Below are 15,231 nucleotides of genomic sequence, written 5' to 3'. Positions count from 1 at the left end.
TGTATATGAGTGTATGTGCGTGTGAGTGTAAGTACTCAGTCTGACCTGCGGGGGAGCTGTGGGCTGTGGGGGCGCTCAGTTTGGCGTCGGGCAGCTTGGAGACGCTGTTGGCGCGGGTCCTGGGCGTGGGCGGGGCCCCGGAGCGCAGGCCCAGACGGAGCAGCGTCTCCGCGGACACGCGGGCGGGGGCGGGGCCGGTGTGGCGGGTTGCCGTGGTTTCGGAGTCGCTGCGGGCGGACAGCGAGCCCAGGCGTGTGCGGCGGGGCTGTGCCAGCACGTCGATGCGAGACGGAACCTTCCGGCCGGACGGCGGCCGCGACGTGGAGCTGGTGGTGGAGACCTCCGAGGCCACGGACACGCGGTCGGCGTCGCCCAGCTCCGAGTCGGACGCGTCGCCATGGCGCGCGCGGCGCAGCAGGGACGCCCGCGTGGGGCGGGGCCGCGGCAGCGTGGCCGGTTTCCCCGGCGACGGGGCGGGGCCCTGCGCCGCTTTGGAGGACCGCAGGTCGTCGGTGGAGGGGAAGTGGGCGGGGCCGCGGGCGGAGCCCGTCTCCTGGTCGGAGGAGAGCACGTCGGAGAAGGCGGAGTGCGGCAGGGAGGACGTGATGTCATCGTCCGTCAGGTCGAGCGAGGCCTGGCGCCGGTGGCCGGGCGGGGCGGGGGCGGGGCGGCGCGGCTCCGCCCGGCTCTGGGAGGAGGGGGGGCGGGGCTTGGCCTTCCTCTCCAGGCGGTCGCGGGAGGCGCCGGGCACGGCGTTGGCGGCCCTGGAGGCGCCGGTGCCGCTCTTCTCGCGGTGCTGGCCCGACAGCGTGCGGCGTTTGGGCGTTTGGGCCTTGCGCTCCGCCTGGCTCTGCGTGCTCGCCGTGTCGATGTCGGACTCGGGGGAGGGCGGGTCGTCACGGAGACGGGCCTCCAGCAGCGCCATCACGGCCTGCGTGTCCCGCAGCAGAGCGCTGGTGTCCAGGGCGCCGCCCTGCTGGCCGATGCGCGGGATCAGCTCCTGGGGCACGCTGCTGCTGGGCCGGTCCACCGTGAAGCTGCCCTGCCGAACCAGGGGCTTCCCCCCCCTCTCCTCGCCCCCCTTCCCCCCCCTCTCCCCCGAGCGTCTCCGTCTCTCCCCCGCCGGTCGCCCCGGAGACGGCTTGGCGGACACGCCCCTCTGGGCCCCGCCCCTCTGCGCGGCCACGCCCCTCTGCTCCTTAGCCGCCGCCCCCTCCGGCCGGGAGGCCCCGCCCGTGGGGTCCGGGTCGGACTGGCTCTCCTTCTCCTGGGGCTCCGTGTCCTGCTTCTCCCCGATCTCGGAGCGGGGCCCGGCCCCTGGGGGCCCGCGCTGGGCCCCGGGGGGCTTCTCCTCGCTGGGGGGCTGCGGCAGGGTCCTGCGCTTGCGCTCGCTGTGGCTGGGGGGCGGGGCCGCAGACGGGACGGGCTTAATGCCGCCCCCCCCGAGCTCGGCCACTGAAACACAGCAAACAAAACCCAGATCACAACACGGCTCACAGCCAGCGCTCTCCGGGCCTGCAGGGGGCGCTGTGTCTGCTCGTCTACCGCTAGAGAGCCCAGAGCCAACGCCATTGGGCATTTGAACACTGTTAATGCAATACTCTATTCCTGAGTTATAGAAATGAGAGGTGCGGCCGACCTCACCTTTCTCTTTATGCACGAAAGCCGGGGTTTCTCCTCCGGAACCTTCCGGGTCGGTTCTGGTGTGATTAGCAGCTAAACTGGCCCACTGGGACACCCAGCGAGGGCTGCCTACACCAATCAGGTCTTCCGGTAGCGTCTGGGGGGAGGGCACAACCATGTTAATCCAATCACAGAGAGAGAGAGACACATGCACTTAGAACAGCATCCATTCACAGAGAGAGAGAGGCACATGCACTAAGAACAGCATCCAATCACAGAGAGAGAGAAAAACACATGCACTTGGAACAGCATCCAATCAGAGAGAGAGACGTATGCTCATCTTCTGCAGAAAAATAAATGTGTGCCAAAGTGTGCATGTGTTTATTAAAGTGCCACTGCAGAAGTATTGAATTTGCAATATAATAATATATAGTAGCAATTTTACGCAAGCGGCTTCTGCGGCAACATAAATATTCAAAATACATGCGTACAGGATAGGCTTTAAGGTAAGTACCATCTTTCTCCCCGTAGTAGAAAGGCATGAGTCACTGGTTGACCAAGTAGGTCGGCAGCAGCGGCTAGCCCTGTGAGCTCGCGTAGCAAGCGTTTAGCCCTGCGGCTCTCGCCGGAATGAGGTCGCTCCCCCAACCCCCCGGTCAGGAGAAAAACCTCCAACGTTATGCGCTCTGTATCTTGTTTCATTATTTTACAGAGGCAAACTGCGAATGGCGATGTTGCCTTTCCCTGCCAGTGCAGCCGTGGGAACCGGCTCTACATTACACGGTTTCAGGGTGCCATCGCTTAGCAACGGAGTTAGTTGACACCAGCCGTGGCACGTGAGCTGGATCAGAAAACGTAAACCGATCACTTCACCGGTCTCAGAGCTGCTAACTATCTGAATAACCCACTGGCGTCGTTTAGCCTACATCATCACCGCTCTTAGTTCTAGCACACATAACGAACATTACATTTCAGCACACATTCGGCACACAAAATAACATGTGAGAAGTAGAAAATGTGAAGAAGACGTCACTCAAGATCGAAAAATAAAACGAGTCTACCTGTGAATCGATGTAATACGTTTTTCTCAGCTCGCCTTTAGCGGCTTTCTGCCGCTCCTTCCCCGCCTCCTGTTGGTGTACCGGGCATCCCGTCCGGGCGGGCACCTGGCTTTCCTCCACGCCAAACACCTTGGTGTCAAACACAAACACACACACACACACAGAAAGGCAAATACTTTTAAATCAACTGTACAGCATAGCGGCGCTAACCGCGTGTCACGCGCTTCTTCCACAGACGGTGTGGAGAAAAGGCAAAGCCGCGGTGCTTAAATGTGAGCGGTTCTGATGACGATCTTTAACGGTCCCACTCCTCCTCCATCACTGCCCAACAGCACATAAACGTTTACATTCCGCCGTATAACCCATTTATCAGAAGGACTAACAGAAACCTAACACAGACAAAAACCACAGAAGACACCACGTCTAGCTTTAACACAAGTCCAAACCCCTCTATCGCTGTCTGACGCAGGTAAACCGTGGCAGGGGCAGCGATGTGGAAAACACGTAGGCAAGAAAGTGGTGGAATTGAATTATTCTGCACCAACGACTCGCAATTTCGGTCGATGATTACAGTGCTTCTCCCAGAGGCAGGAATTGAAGCACTTTGCAGCGAAGGAACTGCCAAAATGGATTTGGTTTATTTGGGTTATGGGCCGGTTTATTCATTAAGGACAGTGCCACATCGATTCATTTTATTAATTTAGCTTAGATCAACTGTAAACTATGGACAAGAAATCTGCTCTACCCTACCCTATTTAACCAGCTAAGATGAAGGTGGCCTGGAAATCCAGTCTTTGGGCGTACAGCGTAGCCTAGTCTACCACTGAGTCCATGTGCGAATGAAACGTGCTGTATACTTGTTTTACTTGGGAAGTAATTTCAAAGCAGGTCAGGTCATCTTCAAATAGAAATTACAGGAGGTTCAAGACTCAAGAGTGTTGGAAATCTGCGCTGAAGCCATACAATTTCTTCGCCAAAAGCAGTGCGAAGTCAAAGAGCTGAGTAATATTTTATCAGCAAAAAAAAAACAAAAAAACGGATGGTGCAATAAACCGCAGAACTGCCGGCCTTATCAGCAGTTTCCATAGTTACATATTTTCCAGAGCTGTTTTGATCTGTTCTGTCTGGCAGTTTCTTAAGACCTTTAAATGTTCCTCAGCTAAACTGATTTATTTCGTGTACAGATATGGGTTTTCATACACAAATCTATACGAATGCGGACACTGGCTAGACTGCAGTCTCCATCGCTCACGGTCCGTCCTAAACGCTGCACTGCCTTCATGGCTTTTGCTGCCTGGCTGCACCCAGCCTTAAAATACACAGCTGGGCCTTGATCAAATATGAACAAATGAGAACAATTTATTTCTTATTCAGTATTTGAGTGAAATACATTTAAAATAAATTGACAATTACAAATTTCAATTACCCAGCATATTAACTCAGCGTGTTAACCCAGCGTGTTAACCCAGCATGTTAGCCCAGTGTGTTAACCCAGCATATTAACCCAGCGTGTTTACATGTTAGCCCAGCGTATTAGCGGGTCAGTCCAGCGTGTTGACCCAGCATCCTAGCGTGTTAGCCCAGCATGTTAGCGCGTTAGCCCAGCATGTTAGTGTGTTAGTCCAGCATGTTAGTGTGTTAGCCAGCATGTTAGTGTGTTAGTCCAGCATGTTAGTGTGTTAGCCCAGCATGTTAGTGTGTTAGCCAGCATGTTAGTGTGTTAGCCCAGCATGTTAGTATGTTAGCCCAGCATGTTAGTGTGTTAGCCAGCATGTTAGCGCGTTAGCCAGCATGTTAGCGCGTTAACCCAGCATGTTAGTGTGTTAGCCAGCATGTTAGCGCGTTAGCCAGCATGTTAGCGCGTTAGCCAGCATGTTAGCGCGTTAGCCAGCATGTTAGTGTGTTAGCCAGCATGTTAGTGTGTTAGCCCAGCATGTTAGCGCGTTAGCCCAGCATGTTAGTGTGTTAGCCCAGCATGTTAGCGCGTTAGCCAGCATGTTAGCGCGTTAGCCCAGCATGTTAGTGTGTTAGCCCAGCATGTTAGCGCGTTAGCCAGCATGTTAGCGCGTTCGCGCACCTTGTCGATCATGCGGCGGGCCTCGGCCTCCTCGGGGTTCTGGGTCTCCAGCTCGATGGTGTAGGTGCCCTTATCGCTGAGGTCGTCCTCGGGGGCCTGGCTGTCTGCGGGGCGCGGGGCCCTGGGCGGCTCGTCGGTGGGGCTGGTCTGCTGGCCCACGCTGGCGGAGCTCCAGGCCGGGCTGCCCTCCTCTGAGTGCTGCTTCAGGGGGAGACGGCCCGGCGCGGGGGCGGGGCCGCGGGGCCGCGGGGAGGAGCCCTCAGCGCCGGCCACGCCCCCCGCCCCGCCCGGCCCCGGGGAGAAGGAGTACGAGCGCTGCTTCCGCGGGTCGTCCGGGTCGAAGAACTCGATGGTGAAGGTGCTCCGGCTGAGCGGCCCCCCAAGCCCCCCCGGACCCCCCCGCAGACGCTGCTCCAGCGCCGCCCTCCTGCTGCTGAACCGGTGCCCCGCCCCGTTCTCTGAGTCACTCTGAGTCCCGTCTGCGTGCTTACTCCCTGAGAGAGGGGGGGGGGGGGGGAGGGGGGAGAGGGAGGGAGAGGGAGAGGGAGAGGGGGAGAGAGGGAGAGAGAGAGGGGGAGAGGGGGAGAGGGGGAGAGGGAGGGGGAGAGGGGGAGAGGGAGGGGGAGAGGGGGAGAGGGAGGGGGGGAGGGGGGGAGGGGGGGAGAGGGAGGGGGGGAGGGGGGGAGGGGGGGAGAGAGGGAGAGAGGGAGAGAGACGGGGGGAGAGGGAGAGAGGGAGGGGGGGAGAGAGGGAGAGAGGGAGGGGGGGGAGAGAGGGGGAGAGAGAGAGAGGGAAAAAGGGGAGAAGGACACAGGAGACAGAGTGAGCGAGAGAGACAGAGAAAAGCAATAGAGACAGAGAGAGGACAAAAATCCAAAAATTACTCCATGCCAACAGAAACAACAACCAACCGTACTAGGAGCCACCCGCCACGGCCACGCCCTATTCGCACCGTGTCCTATCAGAAGATGGCACGGTTGGGCCGACGCCTCAGAGGGGATAAAAGGGGCCGAAATCGGCGCTGGTCCTCCTGTGTGGGCTCAGGGCCTCCTGTGTGGGCTCAGGGCCTCCTGTGTGGGCTCAGGGCCTCCTGTGTGGGCTCAGGGCCGCTCTCTCCCCCGGTCAGACCAGCGCAGGAGCAGAGCAGGCAGCCGCGATGCGTTCGTATGAAACACTGACGCTGCTCCTGAGGAGCTCGCTGTGATCCACATCACAGACCGCCGTGAGCAGACAGAATGACTGTTTCCATAGTAACAGGCTGTGTTGGTGGAGCGCCCTCCCTCCCTCCTGCTGCAGACCTCGCCCGTTAAACCTGAGAGACCGCAGCGCCCATCGGCAAGCACCGTGCCACCGCGTAGATCACGGTGAACAAAATGTCTCCTCTTAACATCTGAACTCCCATCATGCTGAACTGACCTGAGGAAGCACAGTGTCCTCTGATTGGCTGGCCCCAGACATCCAGCACAGCAGGGTGGGCTGTGATTGGCTGGCAGCAGATATCCAGCACAGCTGGGTGGGCTGTGATTGGCTGGCAGCAGATATCCAGCACAGCTGGGTGGGCTGTGATTGGCCGGCAGCAGATATCCAGCACAGCTGGGTGGGCTGTGATTGGCCGGCAGCAGACAGAGTGGGGTTAGCTCACACTCCGTGTCTCCAGGCGCCCATCTCTCAGTCTCCATGCGTTAGACCACGCCCCCTGTCCTGTCAGCCAATCACACACGCCGAAGTAATGCTCACGGAGCTGATGGCCGCTGTGCCTCACACCGGACTGGAACCCGTAGCCCCTCCCCTGCCACAGGGGGCTCCACACAACAGCTCTCACACGCACATCCGCTGACCCACAGAAACGACACCAAGCCTACAGCAGCCTGCAGCATGCCTGGAATCATGACAGAGTCATACATGTCCTATAACAAGTTCACAAACAACTCTGATGTGGAAACCAGACCAGGGTCAAATAATTATTTCACCTTTAAGATACCAGAACAATTAAATTACTGTCATCCTTCAAACATCCATTTTAACCCAGTATTCTGAAAACAATTCTTCCTTCATATATCAGTACATTTTGATTAGCGGCATGTTTAATGAATAATTATCCGGGAACAGCAGGGATTGTGTACAAATGTCACAGGCTTTGACCCAGGTCAGGTGGAAAGAGGCAGCACTAAAATGGCCGCCCTCCTGACCCCAGGGCCGGAGACACGGCCGTCACATGCTGGCCCTCTGAGCCCCTTCTCATGGGCTCAACACGATGAACATTAGCTGACGTTTGCAAACAGTTAGTGAACAGAAACGTCGACAATCGTCGGCTGTTCTAGTGCACTTTACTCGTAGCGTAATATGTGTTCTTACCTTTTAAAAAATCCCAGGTAATCAGCTAGCTAGCATTGTTAGATCTCTGTTGCGTACATTTGTATTAAAGAAGAGTTGGTGGCGAACTAAATGGGACGTACATTCAAAATCGTTCAACAACCGCAGAGTTTACTGCAAACAAAGTTCGGCGCAAACGTTTGCCATCTTGAACACGTCTGGTGTACACGTGAGACCCACCTTTGACCCTGTTCAGGTGTGTACAGGTGAGACTCACCTTTGACCCTGTTCAGGTGTGTACAGGTGAGACTCACCTTTGAGGCGGTTCAGGTGTGTACAGGTGAGACTCACCTTTGAGGCGGTTCAGGTGTGTACAGGTGAGACTCACCTTTGAGGCGGTTCAGGTGCACAGGTGAGACTCACCTTTGAGGCGGTTCAGGTGCACAGGTGAGACTCACCTTTGAGGCGGTTCAGGTGCACAGGTGAGACTCACCTTTGAGGCGGTTCAGGTGTGCACAGGTGAGACTCACCTTTGAGGCGGTTCAGGTGTGTACAGGTGAGACTCACCTTTGAGGCGGTTCAGGTGTGTACAGGTGAGACTCACCTTTGACCCTGTTCAGGTGTGTACAGGTGAGACTCACCTTTGAGGCGGTTCAGGTGCACAGGTGAGACTCACCTTTGAGGCGGTTCAGGTGTGTACAGGTGAGACTCACCTTTGAGGCGGTTCAGGTGTGTACAGGTGAGACTCACCTTTGAGGCGGTTCAGGTGCACAGGTGAGACTCACCTTTGAGGCGGTTCAGGTGCACAGGCACGTCGCTCTTGATGCTCTTGCTGTCGTCCTCGGTGGACTCCATGCGCGCGAGGGGCGGGTCGTTCTGGGCCAGCCAATCGGCGACCTTGCTCTCGGCGGCGATCATGGCGGCCTGCAGGGTGCTGAGCTCGCCCCCGGGGGCGCGGCGGGGCGGGCGGAAGCGGGGCTCGGGGGCGTGGCCGTGTTCCGGCGTGTGCTTGGTCACGTGATCGCGGATCTTCACCTTCCCCGGCGACGCCTCGTCGAACTCGATGGTGAAGGAGGCGTGGCCCTGGCTGGAGGCCTCGGCGCCTGCGGCGGCGGTTGCCGGGGGTGACGGCGGCGGCGGTCGCCGGGGCGACGCCCGCACCCTCCGTGTCCTTGGTGGGGGTCTCGTGGATGCTGCTCTCCGCCATCAGAGACTCTTTAGTGGGGATCTCAAAGTAGCTGGGCTCCTGCCCTGGGGGGCATAGACCCCCCACCTCCTTACCCTTAGGGGGGTCTCTGCTGTCTGTGGGGTCAGAGGGGGGGGTTAGAGAGGGGGGTCTCTGCTGTCTGTGGGGTAAGGGGGGGGTTAGAGAGGGGGGTCTCTGCTGTCTGTGGGGTAAGGGGGGGGTTAGAGAGGGGGGTCTCAGCTGTCTGCGGGGTAAGGGGGGGGGGGTTAGAGAGGGGGGTCTCTGCTGTCTGCAGGGTCAGAGGGGGGGATTCCCACCTCACTACGGGGTGTGCACTGTCTCCTGAACTGGCTTTCAGGTTCACTCACAGCAGCACACTGTACTCAACACCGCTCAACATTGTACTCAACACTGTACTCAACACCGCTCAATACTGTACTCAACACTGCTCAATACTGTACTCAACACCGCTCAATACTGTACTCAACACTGCTTACATTGCTCAACACTGTACTCAACACTATACTCAACACCGCTCAATACTGTACTCAACACCGCTCAACATTGCTCAACACTGTACTCAACACCGCTCAATACTGTACTCAACACTGCTCAATACTGTACTCAACACCGCTCAATACTGTACTCAACACCGCTCAACACTGTACTCAACACCGCTCAACATTGCTCAACACTGTACTCAACACTATACTCAACACCGCTCAATACTGTACTCACCACCGCTCAACATTGCTCAACACTGTACTCAACACCGCTCAATACTGTACTCAACACTGCTCAATACTGTACTCAACACCACTCAATACTGTACTCAACACCGCTCAACATTGCTCAACACTATACTCAACACCGCTCAACACTGTCCCTAACACTGTACTCAACACCGCTCAACACCGCTCAACACCGCTCAATACTGTACTCAACACTGCTCAATACTGTACTCAACACCGCTCAATACTGTACTCAACACCGCTCAATACTGTACTCAACACCGCTTACATTGCTCAACACTGTACTCAACACTATACTCAACACCGCTCAATACTGTACTCAACACCGCTCAACATTGCTCAATACTGTACTCAACACCGCTCAATACTTTACTCAACACCGCTCAACACTGCTCAACCCCGCTCAACACTGTACTCAACACCGCCCAATACTGCCCAACCCCACCCAACACCGCTGAACACTGTACTCAACACTGCTCAACCCCGCTGAACACTGTACTGAACACCGCTGAACACTACCAGTAATCAAATCAAGCTCTAATACACGATATATACCACATAAACCTCACAGCTCAGTACACAAAAACACAATCATTTGTTCTATTCGTACAGAATGAACTGTCTGACTTCTGCTCAAGACATGTTTCCAACAACCATACCATAACAAAACAAATATCACACCATTAAAATTGTATTGTAAGATGAAGACGACTGAATTATTGCAATTAAAGAGCAGGCTGACACGATTCGACAATTTCTACACGATTCGACAAGTTAAACAAAAGGAAGTGAAATTAAAGTATCACTAAGATCATCTTCAAAATGAAAACTGCCAACACTCACTCTGCAGGACACAGCTTACAGTGTGAATTCAGCCCTGATATCCTCACACACTCAGATGTAAGTACATGGAGAGAGAGAGAGAGACGGTCGGTTCTCTGAGCTTCCCAGAAATACGAAATTTAAAATAACCAAACAGAACAGACCTTGCAGAACTTCCTGTTTTTATAAACGGAGCCTGCTTCCTGTTCCTACCAGTCAGCATCAGCAAAATGAGTTAAATAAAAATAATAAAGAGTAAAAAACTACATCGCCATGGTGATGGTGAAGACCTGCAATCCCAGCATCCTCTCCTGCAGCGCTGCACACACAGACTAAAAAAGACACGTGACCTCACCTGTGTGAGTGTGACAGGCGGAGAGAAGGGAGGGTGAACCTCGCGCGTCTGCGGTCAGAACACCTCCAGAGTCTGAGCTCCCTGCATGGCGGGCTGGCAGAGCTCCTCTCCCTGACGCTCACGCCTGGCAGCAGCTGACACAGACGGGCCGCTGATCGGCCAATGAGAGCTTCTGATCACAGAGGCTGTGTGTTTGTGTGCAGCTGGAGAGCACCACAATAACCACACAGAGAGAGTCCACTGAGTGCACACACACACACACAGACTCACTCACACACACACACACACACACACACACACACACACACAGACTCACTCACACACACACACACAGACACGCACAGACACACACTCACAAACACACACACACACACACAGACTCACTCACACACACACACACACACAGACTCACTCACACAGACTCACTCACACACACACACACACACACACACAGGCACGCACGCACACACAGACTCACTCACACACACACACACACACACACACAGACTCACTCACACACACACACACACACACACACACACAGACTCACTCACACACACACACACAGACACGCACAGACACACACTCACAAACACACACACACACACACAGACTCACTCACACACACACACACACACAGACTCACTCACACAGACTCACTCACACACACACACACACACACACAGGCACGCACGCACGCACACACAGACTCACTCACACACACACACACACACACACAGACTCACTCACACACACACGCACACACAGACTCACTCACACACACACACACAGACACGCACAGACACACACTCACAAACACACACACTCACACACAGACACACACTCACGAACACACACATACACACACACACACACACACACTCACACACACTCACGAACACACACATACACACACTCTCACACACACACACACAGGCACGCACGGGCACACACACACACACACAGACACACACATACACACACACATACACACACACACTCACACACACAGGCACGCACGCGCACACACACACACACACACACACACAGGCACGCACGCGCACACACACACACACACACACACACACACACACAGACACACACTCACACGCACTCACAAACACACACATACACAATCAGACACACACGAACGCACGCACACACATACACACACACTCACACACATACACACACACTCACACACAGACACACACTCACACACACTCACAAACACACACATACACACACGAACGCACGCACACACACACACACACACACACACTCACAAACGCATGCACACACACACACACACACACACACTCACAAACGCATGCACACACACACATACACACACAGGCACGCACACACACACACAGGCACGCACACACACACACACACTCACACACACACTCAGGCAAGCTTGCAGGCACACGCACACACAGGGTCCTCAGGGGAAGTGCTGGGGTATTATTGTGGAGGTAACGCTGTGTGAACAGAGCACCTTGATACACCTTAATCTCCACAAGCCACACATCAAGACGCACTGCCATCGTAACTAAGCAACTGCTTCCGGTAACTAAGCAACTGTCCTCCAGTAAGTCATATTTCCCGCTCTTACTCACAGATGGACAGTCAGACAACACAGTGTGTGTGTGTGTGTGTGTGTGTGTGGGGGGGGGGGGGGATCCACAGGATTCCTGCCCCCCCCCCCGCCGCATGGAAAAGAGGAAAGATAACACTCTATGCTTATCCAAACCCAAACTCCCAGGATTACCACACATTCCCTCATTCCGCAGACAGCACACTGTTCTTCATCTTCAGCAGTGAGCAACACCTCTATACTGAGCCAAATTTCACCTGAAACACCACTCCAGTCATTCCTACAGGATTTCAAACAACCCTTTAGCAGACCAGCGCTGTAAATCTAACACTTAAAACACTTTCATCAACTCACGTACAGCTAAACACACCCATGACATCACCGCTGATCACAGAACTGCTGCTGCTGCTGTGGCTGGAACAGCTTCAGAAAACACAGTGTACACAATATAAAACGCCTCCCAAATAAAAATGCTGCTTTGCAGGTGACAGAGAGATAAAATGTATAAGTATGAAGTACATACATCAGAAATACTGACAACTGGAGCTGGCAGTCTGTGCCAGAGGGGCACTAGAGGGGGATAGAGGGGCAGTAGGGGGGGTAGAGGGGCACTAGAGGGGGATAGAGGGGCACTAGAGGGGCACTAGAGCGGGGTAGAGGGGCACTGGGGGGGATAGAGGGGCAGTAGAGGGGGGTAGAGGGGCACTAGAGCGGGATAGAGGGGCAGTAGGGGGGGTAGAGGGGCACTAGAGGGGGATAGAGGGGGGTAGAGGGGCACTAGAGGGGGATAGAGGGGCACTGGGGGGGATAGAGGGGCACTAGAGCGGGGTAGAGGGGCACTAGAGGGGGATAGAGGGGGGTAGAGGGGCACTAGAGGGGGATAGAGGGGCACTGGGGGGGATAGAGGGGCACTAGAGCGGGGTAGAGGGGCACTGGGGGGGATAGAGGGGCACTAGAGCGGGGTAGAGGGGCACTGGGGGGGATAGAGGGGCACTAGAGCGGGGTAGAGGGGCACTGGGGGGGGATAGAGGGGCAGTAGAGGGGGATAGAGGGGCACTGGGGGGGACAGAGGGGTTGAGGCTGACCTGAGACCCTGTTCGAGCGGTCGTACCTGGCGCGGCGCTTTCCTGCTTCCTGCCCGCCGGCCTGGCTTCCTGTTTGAAGGAGTTCTCGTCGTCAGCGTCCCCATCCCCCCACCAAGATGGCTGCCCGTACAGCGGTGTCCCACGATGCAGTGCGGCCAGGTCTCCTGAGGTCACACGGAAATGAACAACTGGTGAGTCACTGATATTACGGCCTGAGGGTGGATCAATAAATCAATAAATCAATCAATGAAAATCGGCGGTGGATTAATGAGAGACACCAGGGATCTGAGCAGCCGGGTACAGACCTGGGTCAAAAACTGTTTTGGATTCAAATACTATTCTGCGCTTTACTGAGATTGTCTTGTGCATTAGAACCTATGAAATACTCTCAAAGTGCAAACCCCGCCTTCTGGTCCTCTTGGCTGACTCAGTAGCACCAGGTAAGATCAATCAAGCACAGAAACGTATATGAAACCAAAACAATCACGTATTTGACACAGGTCTGCTCAGCATCTTAGAGCCAGTAAGATGACGTGTTTCTCTGAGCGAGTTTAATTCCCAGCAGGCTCTGCTCTCCCCGTGAGGTCAACAGGATGACATCACAGCCCCTCTGGGGGGGGGGGGGGGGGGGGCATTACATTACATTACATTACATTATTGGCATTTGGCACTCTTATCCACAGCGACGTACAGTTGATTAGACTAAGCAGGAGACAATCCTCCCCTGGAGCAATGCAGGGTTAACGGGCCTTGCTCAAGGGCCAAACAGCTGTGCGGATCTTATTGTGGCTACACCAGGATTAGAACCACCGACCTTGCGTGTCCCAGTCCTTTACCTTAACCACTACGCTACAGGCCCCCGTTGCCCTGCTGCACTCACCCGCCATCTTGTCATCGCTGGGTTTGGCGGCTCCCTCTGCGCTGGGCTTGGCGGCGGCGCTGCCCGAGGTGCCCGCGGTGGTGGAGGTGGAGGTGGAGGTGGAGGGTTTAGCAGGTTTAGCGGGTTTAGAGGGAGCGGGCGGTTTGGACGTCTCTCCTTCAGGAGGCTTCTTAGGCAACTGCAGCTGACTGCTGAACTTCTCGTGCTGACCAATAGGGACACGGGGAGAGCCACAAATATCACCTTACGTCATAAACACACACACACGCGCGCAAGCACCAATGTAAATACACACACACACACATACACACTCTCTCAGACACACACATGCACACACGCACTCTCTCACATACTCTCTCTCTCACACACACACACTCACACTCTCTCAGACACACACATGCACACACTCACACACACACACACACTCTCACACACACACACAGCAGTGAAGCACAGCTCTATTCTAAGAGCTGTTATTAAAAGAAAGTGAGCGTCAACGATGACATCAGCGGATACATTCTCAGTCTGACTCTCACGACATCGGACGGTGAGAGTGGAGATCATTTCTGTTCTAGCAGCTTCTTCTGTTTCACAGGCTTTCAAATGCAGACTTATGACCACAAAGACAGAGAAGTACAATGTGCAGGTGTTATTACAGATTATTCTGCATAGAATATCAATTTTTAAAATTAAAACCCTGATACTGAGCTGCCTGAAAGGAGATAATGTACAGGCATTTAAAATGAATTTTGTGAAGTTCGGTAAAGTTTTGTTTTTAGAAAATAACTGTTAATGTCCATTAAAGAGGACAGAGAGAGAGACAGAACTTTCTGGAAAGATGCAGAGAGAGACAGAACTTTCTGGAAAGACGCAGAGAGAGACAGAACTTTCTGGAAAGACGCAGAGAGAGACAGAACTTTCTGGAAAGACGCAGAGAGAGACAGAACTTTCTGGAAAGACGCTGCATACCTTCAGAGCCTCCTCAGGGACCTGCAGCTCCCCTCGGACCACGGTGAACAGGTTGGTATGTGAGGCGGGTCAAGGACAAAGTACCCAAACACTGACCCGTGAGGGACCCCAAACACTGACCCGTGAGGGACCCCAAACTCTGACCCGTGAGGGACCCCAAACACTGACCCGTGAGGGACCCCAAACACTGACACATGAGGTACCCCAAACTCTCTGACACGTGAGGGACCCCAAACACTGACACGTGATTTACCCCAAACTCTGACACGTGAGGTACCCCAAACACTGACAAATCCACAGTGAAGGTGGGGGACCCCATTCCTGGAGGGCTCTGTCAGTTTCTGGGTTTTGATTCCACCAGTTAACCTGACCATTTTTTTTACACTATCAGGTCTATAGTAGCAGTTCAAAATCCAATCATGTAAGTGACTTAAATGCTTAACTGAATAATTCAGAGCAGAAATTGGCATGGAAACCAGAAATGGAGTCTCCTCCCCTGCCCGACAGT

General features: G+C 54.7%; 1 protein-coding gene across 1 annotated transcript in view; it reads right to left on the bottom strand.

The window, feature by feature from the left end:
* LOC133122038 (centrosomal protein of 170 kDa-like) overlaps window positions 1-15,231 on the bottom strand; it is a 50,772-nt gene that overhangs the window by 19,342 nt on the left and 16,199 nt on the right. The window contains 9 exon segments of the mRNA XM_061231702.1: window positions 46-1,455; window positions 1,645-1,780; window positions 2,685-2,813; window positions 4,762-5,255; window positions 7,860-8,242; window positions 8,244-8,376; window positions 12,901-13,038; window positions 13,755-13,959; window positions 14,724-14,782. Of these exon segments, the coding sequence (XP_061087686.1) occupies window positions 46-1,455; window positions 1,645-1,780; window positions 2,685-2,813; window positions 4,762-5,255; window positions 7,860-8,242; window positions 8,244-8,376; window positions 12,901-13,038; window positions 13,755-13,959; window positions 14,724-14,782 (3,087 nt within the window).

The sequence above is a fragment of the Conger conger genome, chromosome 2 (genome assembly GCF_963514075.1).
Source record: "Conger conger chromosome 2, fConCon1.1, whole genome shotgun sequence".
Taxonomy (NCBI): domain Eukaryota; kingdom Metazoa; phylum Chordata; class Actinopteri; order Anguilliformes; family Congridae; genus Conger; species Conger conger.
The sequence above is the reverse complement of the archived record's forward strand: the minus strand, read 5'-3'. Positions and strand labels throughout refer to the sequence as shown.